Source organism: Hylaeus anthracinus, unplaced genomic scaffold (genome assembly GCF_026225885.1).
Source record: "Hylaeus anthracinus isolate JK02 unplaced genomic scaffold, UHH_iyHylAnth1.0_haploid 2, whole genome shotgun sequence".
In the NCBI taxonomy this organism is placed as follows: Eukaryota; Metazoa; Arthropoda; class Insecta; order Hymenoptera; family Colletidae; genus Hylaeus; species Hylaeus anthracinus.
In genome coordinates, this window is record NW_026534838.1 from 6,929,082 (window position 1) to 6,951,175 (window position 22,094).

The 22,094-nt window shown below is 44.1% G+C and overlaps 1 protein-coding gene across 4 annotated transcripts in view; it reads left to right on the plus strand.

Annotated features, from left to right (window-relative positions):
* The window catches only part of LOC128892926 (uncharacterized), a 211,412-nt gene that overhangs the window by 147,971 nt on the left and 41,347 nt on the right, over positions 1 to 22,094 (plus strand). For all 4 annotated transcript variants that reach the window (XM_054153580.1, XM_054153579.1, XM_054153582.1 and 1 more), the window contains one exon: positions 5,637 to 5,775. In XM_054153580.1, coding sequence (XP_054009555.1) covers positions 5,637 to 5,775 — 139 coding nt within the window. The remainder of the gene's footprint in view (positions 1 to 5,636; positions 5,776 to 22,094) is intronic.

Sequence of the window (22,094 nt, forward strand, 5' to 3'; positions counted from 1 at the left end):
CTCACGTGGAAGCTGAACCAACACTCGACGCACACGGGACGCGTACAGGTGAGCGTTGGAAAGCTCTATAAATAATATGAGTGACAACGTCGGATACAGATATAGAGGAATTAGGGCCTTGTCTAAATTCGATCGGCGATGAAACGTATCAAAGATGAACGTGCCAATCATCTCGCGCAGATGTCCGTGGCAATATTCCAGTTCTGTCGACTCTCTCATCCGTGGAGATTACGATTGGATCGACATGGGTAATCGATTAGAGTTGTTTGCCTTTCAGAAATTGCCCACGCGACAGACTTGGCGAAGCGAATTTCTCCGAGATAGACGTTGGACGACGTGGAAATGCGTTCGATCGCTTCCACGAGGATTTCCGATACGTACCGTATTATTCTTTTCCACTCCGATGCTTACATTGCCGGACAAAAGTGTTAGGTTGTTTCAAAAATTTCTTTCGGGACTCGCATTCAACTGTTTCGTCCTTTTTCGTCGTGCACTTTTTGAAGGAGCGAGTTATAGTACTCGAAGCACAACGGCCAATAACCGAACAAGGTACACAGGCAGGATTCCTCTGAAACGTGCAGCGTGTAATTGCTGACACAACTCGTTAACGGATAACAACAGTCGGATACGGTGATTGAATATTTTTGGTCGCGAATGGGCTGGCGAACGTGACAGAGAGGTTCGTGCATTACGACGACCCGTATATCGTGAGATTCAGATTCGAATCTCATACGACACATTCGCCCGGCACATATCTCGCCGGCAACCCAACCCTGTTGACTTCCACACGCATCCATGCAAGCCTTGTGACTGTAATATTACTTGATCCCGGTGCCCGGTTACGGTACCTAGCGATGTAATATTCATTTCCTCCAGTAAAAGCCCTTTCAACGGCTCTTTCGGGCTCGGATATCGGAAAAACGAGGCATTTCCGTTGGTAAATGTCACGGAGATAGGCGGACGGCCGGTGACCACATATTACCAATCAATTTGCCTCTGTCGATACTGAGAGACGCCGCGACAGAGAGATAGAGCGAGAGGGGTGCGTGTGTGTGTGTGTGTATGAAATCGACTGCGAGGGAGGCAGGAAAGGGGTGAACAGAGACGCAGACATAGGCGTGGTAGGTGTGCGTATGGAAAAGTGGCCGCTCCATCATATTTAACTCAGATAGCCAATCACCCTTGTCACTGCTCGGGTGATAGATTATTTTAATCAAGTTATTTCCGCCTGAAACCCAATCATTTTCAGGGGTGCGCGCGGGGGAGACGCTGGAGGATGTGTAGGGTTCACGGGTATACATAAAAATCGAATTAACCGGCGGAGAGGACTGGGCTAAATGGAGCCTTAACCTGAAAATCGTTGGTGCGTGTCCAAGCTTTTTCAATAATTCCCGGACTAAGTGGAAATTGGTAATTTCGCTCTTCGATAATCCATTTTTTAATGGCTCTGACGAGGGATTGATTCGTCTGGCAGCAGCGCTCGCGGACTGGGATCTTCTCGAGGCTGGCTTTGTTGCTCCTCGCTCGACGGACGGGGAACGTGATTTACGGACACCCGCAGATTTGACGTGTTTTAATATTCGACCAAATGGTCGGGGGAGATCGGAAAACTTGGAAAATCAAGCGGTCCATTGCACGTTCGGGTGGAAATGTTAAATACAGCCCAAGTATCGGAACAGCTATGAGCGATGCATTCAAAACATTCTTAATGTGCTATTTTTTGTATGAATTTAGAAAACCACAGATTTTCGTCTCAACCCTCACATTTTTCTCCGTTCCTTCTCTTTCAATTGTCTCGTGGCAAAGTTTGCGGTGTTCAAAACCACCATAAAAACATTTCATTTCCTCATCCTTATCACCCCGGCATCAACCACAAATTGTCCTTGCCAAATGTCCTGTAAGCTGACCATCCCTCATGCGCAATTTCTCTTCTTTTACATAAAAGTTCCATCCGGTTTTCGGACGTTTCTTCATCCCTTGGCAGGGCTTCTTTAATCTGCTTTTGTTTTCCCTGAATCGTTTCCCCACGGTGCGATTCCTCCAGCGAGGATCAGAACACGTGTAAGAACATTAAGCGGACAGTGCGTGCTCGAGAGTTTTTCGAACGAGCTGCTCCAGCCCGATCCCCTTTCAGGTTGAAACAAATACACGGAGCGTGTCCTGTAATTGCGAGTCCCGGTGGACTCGTAAAACTGTAGACAATGCATGCGATTCGTTCTGCGTTGGCTTCAAGGGAAAGTTCAGGGAGAGGGTATTCCTGGAAGGTGTAGCGACGTTGTTAGTCATTTTCGGCACGTGATATGGTCGTTGGTCTACGGAAATCGGCTCCGTTAAGCTGGGGAGACGACTGTTGGTTCATTTGGTAGTGGAACGTAATTGGGACGTAATCATTTGTTTGAAGGGTATCGATCTCATGTTTAGTTGGAGGGTAGACGACGTCGGTACATTAAGGTTATGAAATTAGGGTCTTGGGTTTTGGAGCGGAACGTAGTCGCAGCTGCTCGACTGTACTTTTATAGCGACCGTTGTGAAAAATAATAAACAACAGCAGATAACCGCTAATTGATTGGAAATTGGATCGAATTACCGGCAATTGAAAAATGGCGATTAATTCCAACTCGACGGAAAGTCGATGGCGCGTACTTAGCCTAAGCGATCTACAAATTACTTGGAGCAGGTTGTTTTTCGTTTCCACGAGGAAAAAAACGGAAACAATTAAACACGGACACGGAGCGCAGATGCTTGGAAACGCACGGAACGGGAATGAAAAGTTTCTCCCATTGGCGTAGGGTGTGCGCCACGTACGAGCACCGTTATTAAAACGGAAGGTATTGCCTTTCCCCGGACGGTAGGAGGAATTATCCTTACCTCCGGTTTCCCTGTTCGCGCGGTGTCCTTTTAAGGTACAGTGCCGAAACAGCGGGTCGAGGAGGGTTTGGGGAACGATAATTAATCAGTAATTATATCAGCGGCAGCCGGGGAAAAAGCCAAGCTAGCAGCGCGGAATGGCAGTCCTCCTGTGCGCCATCGAAACTCTCCTCTCTCCCTCCACCCTCGATAACTTTGCTTTCTGACCTAACTTCAATTTCTGTTAATTATATCGCGGGCTACCTTCTTCACGGCCAACTGTCCCCTCGCTCTTTTTTCACGACTTTTCTCGCCGCCTGCGTCGGATGCGCCCGCGTGGAGAGCATCATACACGCCCAAGGGGGGTGGCGGACGAGGGTGGTTTGGATTACCTCGAGAGACGATGATTTTCTTTGTTTTTTTTTTCGGGATTCTTCGCCGCGGGCTAAGTGCGGTCCGTTTATCTCGGCTTGGAGGAGGAAATAATTAGGGTTGAAGGAAACGGCGGAGGGGTTGGAAACGAGGCTCCGCAGTTCCAGGGATTTACTTGCGGATTAATTTTTACGTATTATTATCTTTTAAGGCGAAAATGAAAATTTATTAGTCGTTCATGGCTTGGCGCTTGAGAAATTTTCCGCAACGATTACTTGTGAATAAATAAAATTTGAACAAAAATATTTTTCTACTCTTTCTGAATACTATTATTAGTAGATCAAACTTTGGAATCGTTTATATACTTTATAGACTTCGTAAAAGGTTCCTAAATTATGTTTAATTTTTCGATCGTCACACCAGACACGCATAAACGACGCGCGCCTTTCCTCGATCCTGATCAACACTTTCATCGACAGCAAAGCGAGCGAAAACGTTTCGAAAGTGAAAGGACAAGAAAAAATTGGAAACCACAAGGCGACGAGAAACACGCCCTTTGGTCGATCTCAGGACACGTAATGCTCTCAAGAAAATACATACCGAAGGGGCCACGACGTTATAAAGTAATGACGATAATGGTCGACGGAAGCACGACACGGTTCGCTGAATCCAGGACCGAGGAACAATCGTCTTCGGAGGCGTGCAGAAGCTTCTCGTCGACCCGTTTCCGTACTTTTAAACAATTGGAATGAATTTGCAGGGCGCCCGGAACCACGGACTCCGTTCCTGGTTCTCGTTAAACCATGTTTTCTCTCGGCCTGGGCACACCGCTTCCCCCAGCCCTCGCCAGCGAGCAGAAATCCAGGATTCCGGGAATATTTGGAATGCCCTCGGCGGCGTGTACCGAAACGAGCTTGTAAAAATGGGGAATCTCCTTAGAGAGATCGGATTATCAAGCGGGAAGAACGTGACGAGGAATGAGCCCGGAGGAACGTCAATTCCTCAGCCCCCCGCTTCAACCCTCGGCGAAGAACCGTCCGTGTTGCTATTGTATATTGCTCAGGAGCTGGCCGAGGCACCAACGAGTCGAAGGGGACAGCGGCAATGAAATTTCACTCTGTGTTTCGAATTCGTTAATTTTGTTTACATATGCGGTAGCTTTGTAAATATAACGGATTCAGCCAATAACGAAAATGCACGTGAGTAAAAGTGTCGCTATTACGTGACAACCAATCGGACTGCCTGGCCAACTGCCGAGAAACAAATTATATCTGTAGAGGCGAGGATTACAGAGAAGAGACGTCGCGATTAAGCATTGTTTGTTGGGAGCATTTTGTATTTAATAAGTCCTAGCGCACCGAAATCCTGGCCGACCCGGAATCTCCTCGCGATTTCTTGGCGACGCTGAGATATGCTCGCGAGGGAACGTAATCCCCTCCTATATTTTTGTTTCCACGATTACTCCGGGGTTATTGCGAGAAGAGGTGCAGATGGGGGTGGGGGTATTATTGCTCTCAGCTCCACGGATTCGCCGCGGTTCGCGTGCATTAAGATGATTTGCGGCCGAAACGAAAGGAAGGCTCTCGCTTTCTCCCGTCTCTGCCGGAATGAATGGATGAACGCGCGCGGCTCGTTGAACGGAACAGCTCCTTTCCGTGCGATTTGCAAATAGGAACTGCAAGATTTTTGGAGACGACTCGCGCCGATGTTGGGGGGTTTGAGTGCTTCTCGATCGAGCTATCGACGTTTCTGGCTCGGCATCCTTTGGATGGAGCATGATAGAGTGCGATGCAGAGGCGCACCTAAAAGAATTCATCTCTTGTGAAAGCTATTCGCGAAAATCTATATCGGATGGATATTGAATTATACATGTTACATCGATCATAGAAATCACCTCTCCAGATTTCCAGATTTTCTGAAAAACCGTGGCCGCGACGCGAAGAGAAGCTAAAGCAAAATTCTGTAGCCAGTTTTTCGAGTTTTTGGGTTCAAAGCACTTCGAAACGTGGAGAACTGCGAAAAACCGGTGGGCAGGGGTTGGAATTTTGACCGATAGCAATACTTCCTCTCTATTATATTCGATAACCGTCAGGAAAGTAAAAAAAAAAGAGTACGAACTTGCTTTCATCGATACAGGCCAGTCACCGTAAACAAAAAAAGAGAACCACGCAACACAACTGTCGTCGAAACTTTGCGCTTTCCCCACAAAAGACCCGATCGAGCGGTCTTTACACGGACCGAGTTCCCCAAGCACACCCCTTCGTCCCCCGGACTGTCCCACCTGGCCACCCACCTCCCGCTTTGAATATTTTCCATCGGTGGATTATATGCCGCGCCTTTATTTATCGACCGCGGACGAGCAGATTAAAAAAATGTAAAATTCCCGACCGTAGCCGATGTGTCTCTCTGTGTTCCAGGGTGCGAGTTTCCGGCGCAGTGGAAAGGCCGTTGGTTCGAGTCGGGGAACGTGGAGCTGGTGACGGTGAACGGATCCATCATGACCAGCAAGGGCGTCTGCATCGACAAAGAAGACGACAAGTTCCTCATTCATGACACGTGAGTCTCGTTTGAATTGCAAGTGAGATATCGGTTCCGTCCAATATGAAACGATGCATGGATCGTATTTCATCCCTTTATCCGGGACGACGGACGAGCACCACCTACCCCACCCCTTCCCGCCTCTCGCCTGGTTCGAGCTTTTATTAATTAACTGCACCCTTCCTTTCTTGCCCCTCCCCGCTCGCTGACAAAACGCCCCGAGGCGACGTGCCAACAGGAGAGCAGCGTATAAAACGTTTCTCCTGAAATTCCGAGGGTAGACGGATTCGCGGGGGATCGGCGGGGAGCGGCTTTGAGATTCAAGGACGATTTTCGCCAGGGAATGAACTCGCGGATACCTGAAACAGCCGTTTGATTGTATTATACGTCACGCGCGGCAATATTATGATGGATGTTGATACCAAAGCTGCGAGGGAATTCGAGTTATTCTATCCGAGGGTGTCGAAGAAGAGATCGGGGGAAAAAAATGGTCGACGGTTTTCGAACGGTTTAATTTCGCAATGAACGGTGATTCCAGGGGTGGGTTCTGAATTGCCCTCGATAGATTCGTAATATTTTTGCTCGAGGGTTGGAAATAGTTTGCTGAAATTGACCATTTTTTAACGTCCTCGTTTGACCCGACTTGGTCCACCTAAAAACGTTTAAATGATCCATTGATATCCGTCCGTTCCAACTCTGTTAAAATATCGCTGAGGGAGAATTGATCGACGCGGCACGCGCATTTGCCATTCTTTTCTCTGACAAATAGTTCTTAATCCAAACGAAAGCAGCGATTGCCTCTTTATCGGTCTCCAGCTCCTTAGAGACAGGCCTGTTAACCAGTGTCGATGCGCCACCAGCATCGGAGGTAATTTTTTAATCCTCCTATTAGAACGCTCGATAAACGGAAACTGGTTGTCCCAGCGGGGGCAACGATTTTTCTTCATTCCAGCTTCCGTCTTGCCAGAGTAACCAATAACGGCCGCGAAAAAAATAGGAATGCGGTGCTATTACAGTTATGAGCCCCTTTATTCCTTTGTTGATTGCAAATCTAATTTTTATTAAGTAATTTATGTAGAGATTTTGTCTATCGGAAGAAACTGTTTAGGAGGGACACGTAATCATAGGAGTTGACGTTACCTCGAAAAGTATAAAGCAGCCTGCATATGGAGGCCACGAAATAGGCCACGTTCTTACTTTGTGTAAAGAGTATACAGCAGGTGCATAGTTGCGGAGGATTGGTCAGAGGGTGAAGCATGCCAAGGTAAATTGGAAAAAGCACCGCTCAAACAAAATTAATTAGGTTTCGGGAATTGAGCCGCAACAAAGCGTTGGCCAGAGAAGCAGAATCTATTTTAGGAGTATTCTTTTCAATCGAGCAATAATTCTGTGGCGACGAATGGATGGTTTCAGCTGGGAATTTAAAAAAAGAACCATTAAAATTGTCTGTTTTTCGTAGTCGTTGCAACGATCAAAAAACTCTGTCTTTCATTTCACCGGACAATGCAAATTTTCGGTCGATATCGTATACCGCGTCTATTTGCAAATACTTCCGTCAAATTCGACTTCGTTTCGCCGACGATTTCCCGATACCAAAGGCGGCAAACATTACACGCAAAGCAGGAAATGAATTCTTCTCAGGAGGATCGAGGTTGTTCGCCTACGGCGGGAATACGTTTCGACGGGTATCGATTTTGCGCGGATTCCGCTTCCACGCCGCCACGAAATCTCTAAATCCAAGTACTCGTTATCCGCAACTTACGTCGCGGCCGGGATCCAATTTCGCAGAAAGAGCACTCGTTGCCATACAAGGAGACAGTATCTACGCACATCGCTACCTTTCGTCCGACCAGCTATCGTGACGAAGCTTAAACCGTACTCCGTTCAAAATCGCTCTAAGCTACCGCGATCAGTGATAAGCTGCAACCGGCGATGAGAACGTCTCCCTCAGAAATTCCGTTTACTTGTGCAAAACGCCAGTCCTGTGTAACCGTAGACGCGGTTGGAAAACCCTAGCCATTCCAAACCCATCTGGGAAACTTTTCTAATACGGCTGGCTGAACGGTTTCTATTCAAAAAATCGCTAATGCTCGCGTCAAGGTGCGCTGGAACACGCTAAATATCGTTAAGATCGAGTAATCGATCCTGCGCCGTGGTAGGAGAGATAAATTAGCTGGTATCATTTATCAGAATTTCATTTGTTTGTTCTTTCAGCGCGTAAAACCTTCCGGCGCAGAACGATGCTCGAGCAAAGTAGTACAATCAACGATAAGACGTGCCCGAGATGAGGATCCTTTATTCCGTTTCGTTTTATCTTTCTTCAGTGAGATTCTTATATTCCAGAGTGACCTTAATATCCAAGTGAAGAAGAATGAGAAGACGTTAGGAGATCATCTTATGCACTTTACGAAAATTCTATTTTGCCAGTATCGTTGCTTTCCGCCATAGAACAGATAACGTCTAACGACCGAGGGATAGTTGACGAGATAAAGCGATAAGACCGAGCCAAAATGGATATATCGTGTGTACCGATAATCTTTTTCGTTTCCTGGAATTTTCTGTTCGAACATCATCTCGACTGCAACAGTAATTTCATCCGTCGTTCCGACTTATCTCTCACTTTGAAATTCCCAAGGTTCAACTTGCTACAAATTTCCCGAATCTTTGCTTTTCTGAACATCGATTCGCGAAATTTAAATAACACGATCGAGAAGGAAGAGCATTGTAATTTCAGATAATAATGTATATTGTTACAGTGCCATGGTTTATTTTTAAATTTGATGTTTAAATAGGACCACGATAGTCTGGTGAACCATATTAAAACGATATATTTCTTTCTATCATACCAGAAAGACTCTTTAGACGTATTCATGGAACGCCCTCGGGCCTTCGTCACGGTGCATCTGGCTGACCGAATACTTGTAGAGGTACGCATAATCCAAATGGTTAATTTTCAGTGTCTCGTTCAGCGGTTTGTAAACGCACCGAAAACGTGGCGAAAGGTCAACCACGCTAGTTTCACAGGAACAGAAATTCTCTCTCGTTCGGTCGATTCTCGAGACCGATTTCACGGGACGCACTGTCGACGTACTTTTCACCTGCAAATGGAATGAACGTCACCGAAATTTGCGTCTAATTCCACGCTAACTTTCATGGCGTGAACAAGATTGAAATCGTGCCGAGAATTCCCGTGGTTCTCCGTGTGTTTAGTTTCTTTCTTTGCAGATTGCGTCAATAATAACTAAAAGACTTCAATTCGAAAGTTTCTTGAATTTTGTTTCGTATTTGTAAATATCCTTTTCGAAATTTAACGCTATAACGATTTTCCAGTACGGCTGGTGTTGCATCCGTCTGGATTCGCAGCCTTCCGGTCGCGACAAGTAGTTGCAAACTGAATCGAACAGTGCTTGTAACACGACACGATGCTAATAGGAACTTGACGTTCTCGTTGATATGCAAATGAGAAAAGAAAGTTGACAGCCACGGATGTAGAACTACGGGAGACAAAACGAGCAAGCGGTAGGAAAGAGACAGGGAAAGTTGGAAGAGAACAAGACAGCCGACGGTAGCCAGGCAAAGTTGAGAGTTAAGTTTTAATTAATGTAATGGAGAGTAGCGCGTGATTAGCCTTCCAATCAGTACGGTCCTCTTTTCGAGGATGCGGCACGGTGAGAAGGTAAAAAGAGAGTATAAAAAAGGAAAGAGGAACGATAGAGTACGATGTCCTTTCTCGAAGCGAAATCCGAGGACGGAAGACCTGGTAAATGGGCCAATCGAAGGCATTACCATTAAGATTCTTTGATTCGGCGACGAAACGTGATGAGAAGAGGTCAGGCAAATGAATTCAGGGACAAGCGGGATTACTCGAAGCCACTCGGATCGAGTGTTTGGTAGCTCGACGAGGATTTCCTCGAATCTTTTAATTGATTTAGCAATGTTCCTTTTTACTGCATTCATTCCGAAGATGTTGCTCATTATTCCATACCTCTTTCTCCCTGTTCCCCCTTCCTTGAGCTACTTGTTCCCTGGTCTTGCCTCGGTTTCAATCGATGCGGTTCAGAACAAATTACGCGACAGAAAGTAATTACAAACAAGATGTGTTTTAATACATCAATGATGTTTTCGATATTTCCATCTTATTTGTTGTAATTTATTTACAAAAATAAAAGGAAGGCTAAAGTTGAAGTATTCGTCATACAATTAAAGAATCAAAGACAGAATTAATTTTTTTTACATATTTTAATCCCATTTACCGGTATTCTTATGTAATTCCAAACGGTCGTTACCAACACACCGTTGTTTCAGTTTTCATTCGTCAGTGTCGATCAGGAACAGGACACATAATACACTGCAATCGAGCGTCAATTAACGGTAACCGATAATCCAAACTAATGACAAGCGATTGGAGCTTACGCCTCGCGGTAATTGTTTATAGATTAAAAAGGACCGAGGCAATTTGTTTTCGGGCCTCCATTTGCCAGCTGGAATTCATTTTCATCGGCTTACCGGAAACATTTATTCCGCGGTTCCAGTTGTTTTTCCGTTTCGTCAATTAAAGAATCCATCCTTTGTTTGCAAATTGTATCGCAATATTGTTCATTTATCAGTTCGTTTGACGATAACTTGCATAAACCCCCTATAATATTTCATTAACGGAATACGCTGTGTGTTTCTTAATAATTGATTCCAGGTTTTTTAATAAACTTTTTATTTTTCCGTTTTTGTTTTTATCCATACATTTACCGGTGCGTTAAAAATATTTTATTTACATCAAATTGGTCGACACTTTATTAAAACGAAACACTCTGTATTGTTTATAATTGGCCAATTTGGTCGAACGTATTTCACGCAAAGATTTCCAAAAACTGAAGTTTCGTATTTCAATAAAATTTAGCTTTTTTAAACACTCTGGACGAGTGAAACTAATAAATTTATTTTCATTCCGTAATACAACCGACTACACTTTCCAATTATAAACGATGCGCGGTGTTTATTTTTGCGTGATTAATCTTGCTAATTGCCATTTTTCTTTTTAACGAGATTCTCAAGCATTCGGAATTTGCATTGTTGCATCGTTGTTCCCATCGTTCGAGCAATAAACATTTAAACAGGCAGTCGGAGTAGCGATTTCAAGTACCTATTAATCCAATCAGTTCGTTAATGATAATAATCTCGTTATTTCTAATGCAGGCTCACCACGAGCCTGGTTGATACGGACTAATTGGGAATTAGAGGCTATTTTCCAATTATCCGAGCTCCGGAAAAATCTTCTTTCAATGACTTGATGACTCCATAGTATACCACATAAAAAGCAATTGCTACGATTGCAGATGGAGTACATTTCACGGGGTCTTTAACAATTTAACGATACTCCCAGTTACCTTCGTGCAGGATAGAACCCTTGAATAAATTCTAGTAATCGCTTAACTCTGAGCAAACTTGGGCCACGTAGTCGCAATCAATTGAATTATTTGCCAAATCAACGATAAAAATTTCCTGTTATCGCCCAGGTGATTCAGGGTCAATTTCCTGTACACTCTCAGCGCCTCCGGCTACGCAGTCCACTTCAATTCTAATTAACTCTCGGGCTGTGCACAATCAATTATCAAGCGAGCTAACAAATTTCCGAGTTCCAAACTTTCGCTACAATGAAATCTGATATTGGACCAGTATTACCAAACGTCCCACCGCTCCCAGAATGTTAAAATCAATTCTTACCCGGGGGTCGATGTATCTTGAATGCAGCTTCGAAAGCTCTGGCCACGATCCGATGGGTTCCCTGTATAGGTTCATGCAGGTAGATATCGATTACCTCATAGCGTCGTTAACGAGGCGCCGCGATGCTAAGGTACCGAGATTACGTTACACTTAGCCCTGTCCTTCGATAGAGCCCCTGCCATCTAATAGAATGGGCGTGATTGTTGCCACCTCGGTTTCTTCTTCTCTTCCTGACGGGCTGAACCTTTAATGCGTTACTCGATTAGTCAAATGTTTGAATGCGACATTTTAGTTGAACTCTGGAATTTCTTTTTGAAATTTCACGTTAAACAAGACTTTTCTTGGAGGCATTTATTTCGACTCTGATGCAACATTCTGGGAAACAGAAAGATCGGAAAGATCTTTCTGAAAATAAAGTAACTTGTAATTTACGCAACAAACATTTCCGCGTAATGTCCTTTGAACGAAATTGTGCGTATAATTTGACCGTATTACAATATCGCACGGGAGTGGAATTATTTATACGCGTAATTTTTTGTTTTAAATTACAGCTTTATGCGAATAAAAGAATCGTTTGTTCGTATCCTTGTTTATCGGTTCCAAAGGTTAAATTTTATTCATTTTATTCAATGGAATAAATGTAAATAAAGTTTTTTGTTTCTGTATTTTTATTTTTCACAATTTTAGTTTAATTTCTGTGCGTTGGAAACAGTCGAAATTATTGAACAGCTTAATTGCCCAATTCGAATAGGAAAAGTAAGGCAACGAATGGCAGAAGTTTGAAATGAGCATGCTGTAATTATTTATAATTGTCCTCGCAGTCGAAAATTACTGTTTCGAATTAAAACTTGGGTTGTTCAGATGCCATTGACAGAAAATCAATATTTCGTTACGCAACAGTTGTTTGAATTATTTCGGATTTAATTGTCAACCAATCACGAGCGCGCGACGTCGAATTCAGTAAACTGGAAAAACAGTTGTTTTGATGTGTTCATAATCGTTTTAGCCTTATTTTACAATTCGTTACAAAAATTCTACTTCAACCCGTCACGGAAAAATTATGAAAACACAAAAGGCATAATTGAAAATACAATTTTCATGGAAGTGAAATGGTTGGATGTTTGTTGCGATGAGTAATGTAAATTCACATGAAATAGGAACAACAGTATCATTCGATATTTGCTTTCAATATGTTAATGTAGTATTAGCAGAGATTTTAATAATCCATCTGGTAATTTGGTGATGACAGTTGTTGAAAATATATAAACGTCATTATGTATATTGAAAAAAACAAGTCGTAAAACATCTTGCAGAGAGATAATGGAGGAAAGTATTTTGCGAACATGAACGGTACGCGTTCTACTATTACAGTTATCGCACATAATCCTTTGCAGCACTTGGCTCTCTAAAATAAGCCAGATTTTCTAAAGTTTTAGAAGCTTATTTCACGAAAAGCGTGTAAAAGTTTCTGAAGAATGGACAGGCTTTTCATTGCGAAGTTTCTAGCGAAATTCAAGCTGGAAACAAGCGCCAGAGACTCAAGCCAGATACATTTACAGGCAACTTACGTTGCAGTGATGTTGGACTTCTCCTAAACATTAGAAATGAATGTATAAATTATTTTCCAAATCGCATAGGAATTTATAATTAAAGATTTTAACGATACATTTTACGGTTGCTAGCGATATCAATATATACGGTTTACAATGGAATTTATTATTAATTTGGAATTATACAACCTCGAATTAGTTTCCCGAAAACGCTTGACACGATTCATGCAAATAATATTCCACTCGGGAGAACAAATTACGAAGCGTAATACAATGCCTTTTATGCTTTGTACGGGTTTATATTTAAATAAATTTACATTTTCGTATATGTGAAGTTTATGAAAGCTTTTTCTGAAAAGAGCGTGTCAGTGGTAATCTTAAGAATGGCACCATTTAATATTATGTAATAAAAAGCTACTCGCTGCAATTGTGCGACATATAAATAATCATTAGAAAATATACATTCTGAAATAAATGTGTTGTCCTGCAAACGTTGAAAGTTTAAAAATTGCGGATCCACAGAATTATTTCATAATATTAAATAGACACAGGAACACAAAATGGTACGTTTATACCTCAGTTCAAAATTCAGTGTATCGCTGAAATTTAACGCTGTAGTGTAGGTATTCGAAAGTGTCCCACATATAATTAATTTTTAGATATAAAATTCCACTGGATATCGAAACCAGAACTTTGCGTTGGCTTTAATAAAGGACCAGTTGGCAAAGACGAGCGAGGAAGGGTTGGTAGGCCCGAATGGGGCTCGAAATATAGAGTTGGCTGGGCTGAAAAAAAGTTATATTGCCTTTGCGCCCTGGGTGACGAGCCCACACGTCGCCGGCATATGAATAATATCCCGTCAACGAATGAGAATTTCAGCGTTGTTCTCACCGACACCAAGAACCAGGAAGTACGTGGGCGCGATTACGCGTGCATTTCCGCGCGGCTTGGACAGCTCGCGGCTCCTCCGCGATCCTCTCGACAGAGCTTCCGCTGATTGGATTTGAATTGGAGGGAAAGTTTAACTCTCCGTCGACGCGCGTTACTTCCGGGAATTATTTTGAGCTTCGACGCGAACTGAAACCAGACGGAAAGTGTAATCACGTTGGGGTCAAGATCCGTGATGGATATACTTTATTATGGAATTTGTCATCGGAATTCTCTTCTCGATGAGAGGATTTCAGTGGAAATTGAGTATTCCACTTTTTAGTAGTAGTATTATGTTTGAAAATCTTTTTCAACAACAACATAACAGTTCGACATTGGCATTGCCAAGGTTCAGATCGATATTGTCAGCTCTCCACACTATTATTATAAACTGAGTAGTGGAGGAAATCTAACACTATCTGTTTACTTGTTCCCAAGGAAGCTTCCAGAGGAAACATTGCAATAAGTGCACAGTGTTTTCCCAGAGCGTGGCTCACCAGCTTTACTCGCAGTTTAACCATGTCCCAGTTAACAGAACTAGCGTGTAACTAATGGAAACTAGTGAAATCGACTTCGAGAGCCGAAATTATGGGCGAGTTAATTCGATCCGGTAGACGTTCTCGGTCACGATTACCTGAATTCCAAGTAGCGTAGGAGGCAGAATTCACTGTAAGGATTCTATTGTACTTGGGCAAGTGAGACGTGTCATTCTCGCCTAATTACGACAACTCTCCAGGTGCGCGATCGGGCTGCGAATAGTTCCTTTTCCGGTTATCAGTAACGAGAGTGCAAGTTTCGGGCACCAGGGACACAATTACGAGGCGCAGTTCCAGGGTCGCGCAGTTACTCACCGGTTAGCTCGTTAAATATTCCTGCGGGCACCAGATGCTCTAATTTCAATGTTAATTTTGTCGCGGAGCCATCACCGTGGCTAGAAACTGTGCCAAAGGGAACGCAAACTCTCGCGGACGATGGAAACTGTTCCGCAGACTAAGATCTCGATCGCGTGTCGTTTATTATGCGCGACATGCCATTATGAATGAACGTGAGATGCTCTGGACCAGATAGGTACTTGAAACAAGAAATTTCGAATCACTGAGAAATATCATTTCGCTACAGAAAATATCTTTTTCTTCTTCTAGTCGTTTCGAAAAGTGAAAAATCGACCGTGTTTTGCGAGCAAACCCTAAATATTTCGTCCACACGTGTTGCCGTCAGGTCCGAAAGGGTTAGTTTATGGCAGCTGGAGGTCGTTCCACGAACACAATTGTAATTAATCTCAAACTTGGTCCCTTCCAGAACCGCGTAGTCCTAAATCCGAATGATTAAGTATTCCATAACCGATCAACTATTGCCCCTGCGAGAGATCAGCAGGATCTGGCAAGTAGATGCTCGTGCAACGTCCCTCGCAGGTGACGCAAAAGAGCTTAGCGGAGAGGCGGGATAAATTGTACAGAAACCAATAATAGTGATGAATCGAGGGGAAAACAAGGGTGTCCAAAATTCCGAAGGATCTCTCGAGGAAAAATAATTAACGCTCGAAGGTAGCGGGAGGGTTGGCCAGGTCCCGAGCTCGAGCGTGGTTTGTATCCGTTCAATATCTTGATGGATTACACCGATCAATGAAAGGTTGATCAGCCGGTTGATTGATTAGATAAGTTTCCGTATCGTAACTCCGTCGATCGGATCCCGCGCGAGCTTCGATTTCCCATCCTCTTTTCCCTCTCGATTTCCTCTGACCTGGCGCCTTTTACTTATTCATGCCGCTCGTTCCCGGCGACGACACACACCGCCACACGCCGGCCATTTTCGTGGGTCAAAAGAGGACAAAGAAGGACCAGCGCGGCGCGAGAGAAGAAATTAAGGTCGTGACCCACGGTGGAAACTTTCAGCTGGCTCGCGATTTTCCACGTGCTCTTTAATCTCACCCTATTCACGTCGCGGAACCCGTGCCGACAATTTATTTTAATCAGCCAGCGAACCGGTTATCCCTTTCTCGCCCTCTGCCGGTTAACATTCCCGTTTAATGGCTAGCTTAATTTTTATTTCAGCGGGACAGAGCTGCGCGACCAGCTTAAAGATGTTTGAGATTACTAACGCCGTTTGTCTCGGGTTGCAATCAAAAATTCAAAGGAATCATTTTCAACAGCATTTTCATTAAGGACGCGACTCTGCCTCCAGAATTCTAGTATCTCGTTATTCGAATAGCCTACTAGATAACATCGATGCGAATCATTCCCAGGTACGGTGCGCCATGAAACGGTTAAAGGTGCCACGAGAACAAGAACGAGAGGATCCCGACTAGCGGGTGATGAAAGAAAGAAGCAGAAAAGGATTCCCAGTCGTTTCTCTTTTGGAAACGTCTTGGACGTAACTCTATATTTCTCTGTTCGCTTCTTATCTGGCCTTTCTCTCCTCGAACGTCTATAACTTCATAGTTTCTTGCCGGGGAGATGCCTCGCGACGCTGCTAGTAAATAGCTTCGTGTCTGTTCTTCCGTACCTCTTTTGTGGTTCCCGACGAACACCTCGAATTCCATCTTTCGCGGATCTCTCAGAAGTGTTCAGCTATGCGAATCTCCTCGTCCGCCCGCTCCTCTCATTGTTTATTGTCTCGTTCAGATTTCGCAACTTTAAGCTTCCACCGAGTAAAAACGGATCAATTGGCAAGCTTGTTCTCGAGCGCGTTAGCGTCCCAGTAGTTCGCCAATTATGCTCATTTCGTGACACGATTTAGAGTTTTAGCAGTTCGAGGGAACGAGGAAGGGAATGATTTCTCTCGAAACGACCAGGGCGGATGATCAAACTCTTAGAAATGAATTATCGAACAGCACCAGGGGCTGAAAGAGTTAGGCAATGGTATCCACTGTCTTCGTGAATGATTTCCAGAGATATCGGAGCTGCGAGGACGAGTACGCGGGGTCCACTCGTTGATTCATGATCTTTCCGAAGCGTGACCTCTAGAAAAAGTCGTGGAACTTCAAAGCAAGAACCTTAACTGCATTTCATTTAGCCCGCGGGCGTGTTTCGCAAACTGAGTGCCACAGCGCCCCGACGAAAGGCGCTCTGAAGAAAATAATCTTCTAGACGGCGTCGCGCAACTATTTCACTGGTAATCGCCACGCTCTGACAATTTGCTCGTCTATGCCGGCCTCTTTGTCCCAACGAAACGAGCGAGGCGATTAAAACGTAGATTGGCCCTCGGGCTGTTTAGAACACAGTGCTAGAACGCTCGGTGTCTCGCGATCGAGCATCACCGACACGTTTCGTGGACTTTTCCGGTGTTTCTTGAAAGCGTCTTTTGTACCTGGTTCACTTTGGAAGCTATGAATTTCCAATTAATTTTCGGGATCTTATCTTCGTTTAAAGCGCTAAAGGAGGCCTTATCTGTATTTACTATGCGACGAGGAACAATTTTAGATTCGAATAACTCTGGTTGAGATTTAACCCACATACATATAAGTCAAAGCGTCGCAGCATATCATGCACAACGTTACTTTGTTTCCTCGCAGGTATTTTCTTACGTAGATCATTTTTCTACGACGTTCTTCCCCGAGCTTATTCTATGCACACTAGCCGAGCAGGGGCGGTGGTTAGTCTTGTAAAAGAATGAACGATCTCGATCAGGGGAAAGGGTCGTTTCCAATCACGCTCGAGCGAGCGTAGATAACGGTCGTCCAGCTGAAAAGTTCTTTCTTCCTCCGTATCGCGATAATGTCTCGATTTCCGCAACGTTAACGGCTCCGAGCCACCCCCGGCGAGCTTCTCGCCCCTGGGCCTCTTTGCAGCTACCGCTGGCGAGCAGGTATATGGCCGTCCTCAATAGCGAATTGTCGGATGGTGGGTCTCGACAAATAGAGACAATTAAGCGGCTAATATGAGATGCCCTCACCGCGTGTGTTGTTCCCACGAGTATACGGGACGTGTGTGGATGAAAGCTGGGTCGGGGGGGCTAGGGGCGGGATGTGCACAACAATGCCATGCCACTGCAAACATCACCGGGGAAAACCAACAATGCACAACCCACACTCTCTATCCTCGTCCACCACCTTTCCATCCCCCCGCAGTCGCTTCTTTCCCTTGATCTTCGTTACCCTGTGTCTTTTTCCCTTAACCTTTCCACTCGCCTCCTCTTCTACGTTTCTTTTCGTTCGAGAATCATATCGTTGATTTCTTTTGCTGCTCGCCATTCTATTTTCTCAGCTTTTAACCCCCCAGCCCTTCCGGCTGGTTCCTCGTTCGTTGCTTCTTGGTTCTTTTGTCGCGGTTTCGCCGATTTTACGCTCTTCTGAAAAATCATCTCCTCTTTGTTATCATTTGTTTTTGTCTCGTCCTTCTTCGCATCTGCTTTAATCTCTCTCGACAGTTTCCTCGATTTTTCTCTTTCCTGTGTCCCCGGGGTGTCTTTCTTTCCCTCGGTTTATCTCGTTTCCCCCGCCTCGTTTTACATTTCCGACTTATTCTCTGGACGCCATCCACCAATTTCCCTTGCACTCTCCATCTTCATATTTCTTCATCCCTCTACACGATGCGTCTGTAACTTTTGCACGTCAAGGTTGTTTCCTCCTAGATCTGCGCGTATTTTTGTTTAAGTATTACCGAGACCAATTGTTGACTAAACAGTGTTCGAGCAAAGAAGAGATTTTACAGAGAAAATATAGCAGCACGGAATAAGAATAAACTTCTCTTTGCGAGTACGAAAGCACGAAATTTATACCGATGGAAATTTAAAGTTTGAAGACGCTCGAACTCGTTGCTTGTCTATGAAAACTAAAAATTTCATAATTTCCATGCTAAAACGGAAACAGTCGTACGACAGGAGAGGCGAGAGGCGAGAACGGAGAATCGGTGATGCGCAAAAGGAAGTACAACGAATTTTTCGCTCTCTGGGCGCGGATATCGGTATTAATAATTCAATAATTTATTACGGGAAAATATCCGTCGAATCCGTCGCGGTGTATTTGCCTTGCATCGATTTGAATAGTAATTGGAGCACGTTGTTTACCTTTTAAAATAATAACGCTACTGAAATAGAGGGAAACGCACGCGATTATAATAATCTCTCTTTACAAAGGGAAATCAGCAATGAGTATCGGTGACAATTTCTGGAAAACGCTCGCCAAAATTTCCTCGCCACCGGGGGCAAATGAATCGGCCATTAGAGGATTAATTTTACATTTGTTCCTTTCATCGGCGTTGCGGAGTAGTTTGCTTTTTTAATGGCCGCTCGAAACCACCGAGAGACTACCCTTCGTCGTACTGTTTGACTACCGTCATTGCTCCATTTCTTCGCGCTGTGCAAACCTGTCATGGCGTAAAAGTATGTCTAGCTTGAATCCTAATGGCGCAAGTGGTCTTGGCCATCCCGCAGAGCTCGCCCTTAGTTTCTTCGAACGAAGTAAAAAACATGTTTCGCAGTTTTTTCCCGGTATGCTACATTTTCACGTATCGATTTACCCAACAAATTACAAAAAACCTATCGTTTAATATAATATCATTTCGAGAATCAAGAACAAACGAATCAATTCCCAAAGTTCCACTCTCTGATTTCAGCCATTCAAGTAAAGCGCTTGTATGAATTGAATGAAAAGCATGAAATTAACAAATAATTGTTTCGCAAGTGAAAAGAGCAATAACTGTGAAACCATTCAAAATACGAAACACGCATTTGCCACCTTATTACACCAGCGGTTATAATAGTTAATTACGGGCCACATGTTCCAAAGCCACTTATTACATCGTCGCACTCGACGTTGTCCGGTAAACACATTTTCCACCCCCTGCGCGGGGGTGGTCTGGTATCATGCGGCCACGGACGAGAAAACGGCTATCATTTCATTACGGTTCAACCGAGTTATTCCGAAGCCAACGACCCGAACGAACTTGACGTCTATCGTTGCCCCAACTACCCCCATTTCGTCTATACGCAGCTTATTCCTCTTTCCACTAGCCATAAGCGATTACTCACGGCGCAAAAATGCATTTAATACCGTGGATTTGTATCTTCCGCGAATACCTTTTTGCGGAGGCCGGGGAACAATAATCGCAACGTTATTTCACGCTTTTGTTTGCCCATTTAACGCAATTTCCATGACCGTATGCGCGGTCACGATCGCGCCCGTTCACTGATTTCACGATCATTTCGTTTCACGGATCACGTGTGCACACAGAGGATCGATCAGAGGGTGTGTTTACGCACACTGGCCACCGTAGTTAGCGGTGGCTACTTTGCATCTTTTATAAAGGCGGTGCTACCGTTTCGATTATATATCCACCTCGACGTGGTCGTTTTCGTTTGAAGGAAATTCATCTCCTACAAAACTAGATGCCGGAGACTCGATGTTTTATTTAACTCTGGGGTTAAGTGGGTTAGAAACTGTGCCACGTTTTCCCTAACTTTAGTGTTTCATCGAAAGTTTTTCATTCGGTTTGCAATGTTACAAACTAACGCTAGATATTAAATCGAAACAAAAATGTATACAAGTCAAGATGTACTAGCAAGTTGTCGACACTGTTTTCCCGTGCAATTTGAATTTTATTTCATTTTTAATTAAAGATCCTCGTGATTTCTTAAATCATGTACAGTGTAGCGTAATTAACCGATCGACATCAGTTCGCAAGACAAAAAACAAAGACTGTCTCTGCCAGCTGACCGACTCTATTCTGGGAAAAACGTTTGCTCGGTTATGGCAGAGACCGAACCCAGAGACACGTGCAACAATGGGATAGGGAAGAAGAGGTGAAATTTCATTGCCTTTAGGCCTGTTGATTTAGCTGGCTTTTCCTCTCCCCGTGTCTTTTCTCTTCGTTATTTGTCTGTTTCAGACATGCTCAGGGGCGTAGCCTGGTCACCGTCGATGATATCGTTGCCTCGGGGCTCCCGGCGCATGCGATGGGAATTTGTTGTTCATCGCGGTGCATCGGTCCCGCGCATCCCCTTTCCAGTCTATTGTTTAATTAGTTGCTCCCTGGTTGTGGCATCTTTTGTTCGGAACTCGCCTCCGGGAACGCGTTGATTGAAGATGACTTTGGACATCGGGGCGAATTAATTGAAATAGCCCCACAGATATTTGACCGAAGACAGTGTGTACTTTGCGAAACCGTTCAGATTTTTACCAGATAAATACGTTGATATTCGTCGCTAGAATTGAAGTAGATCCGACATGTTAAGATGCACCCTGTGTACATTCCCCAAATCGATTAGTTTCTTTCCTAATTCCATTCGAAGCTACCTCTTTCGAGTACAACTAACGCCACATCAAAAGATTTCAGACGCGGAGTCGGGCGAGCCTACGAGAACGAATACTACCTTTCCACAAAAGATTCCCCGTCGGATCCTTTTAATTATTTCTTTGAAAGAGGCTAATGTGCCTCGTCAGAACTCCGTTCTCCCCGAGAAGAAGGTTCTCGTTGGAAAACAAGGAGAAAGGTATATCCGATTTTCCGTTTACTTGTCTTATCACTCGCTACATGAATTTCCTTTTTGTCTCGTCGCGGTGTAATAAACGCGGATTAAACGAGTTCTACGGCCTTGGTTGGGCTGTTATAATCGAGTATCGCGAGTGTTTCTGAATCGAAACGTGTTTCGAGGCTTTTAGCTCCTTTGCCGCACATTTTGAAAAGCTTTGCTCGGCTACGGGGCAGCTGAAAGGTGAAAGGGGAGCGGGGACGACATCCGATTTTCTTTTTACCGTGCCTCACGCGTTACCAGATTTTCTTTTCCTCGGCGAGAGATGCTTTTCTATAGCCGTGGTCGTCTGCGGAGAGAAGAATAATGGAATTAAAGCTGGTTAATAAGTTGAGGATGAAACGAGGCTGAGCGAAAGTTCGGGCCGAGCAGGAAAGTAATTATGACGAATGTCTCGGTGCTTGCATAAATGGCCGGAGCTTTAATTCGCCGATTCTGCGAAAGAAGACGAATTATTCTTTATTAGGAATCAAAGTCGCTTAATGAAATTTGGAGGAAGGTGTATTATTCTTCCCAGGCGGAAAGGGTACGTTATTCTAGTTATACGTTTTCGTTTTTCCGAACATTACAGTGACTGTACCGTAGATGTATAGAATTATTTGCAAGATACGGTAACAAATAGATGCAAAGACAGGTACCTCGAATGAACATTCTCGGAAAGATTAAAAGAACATC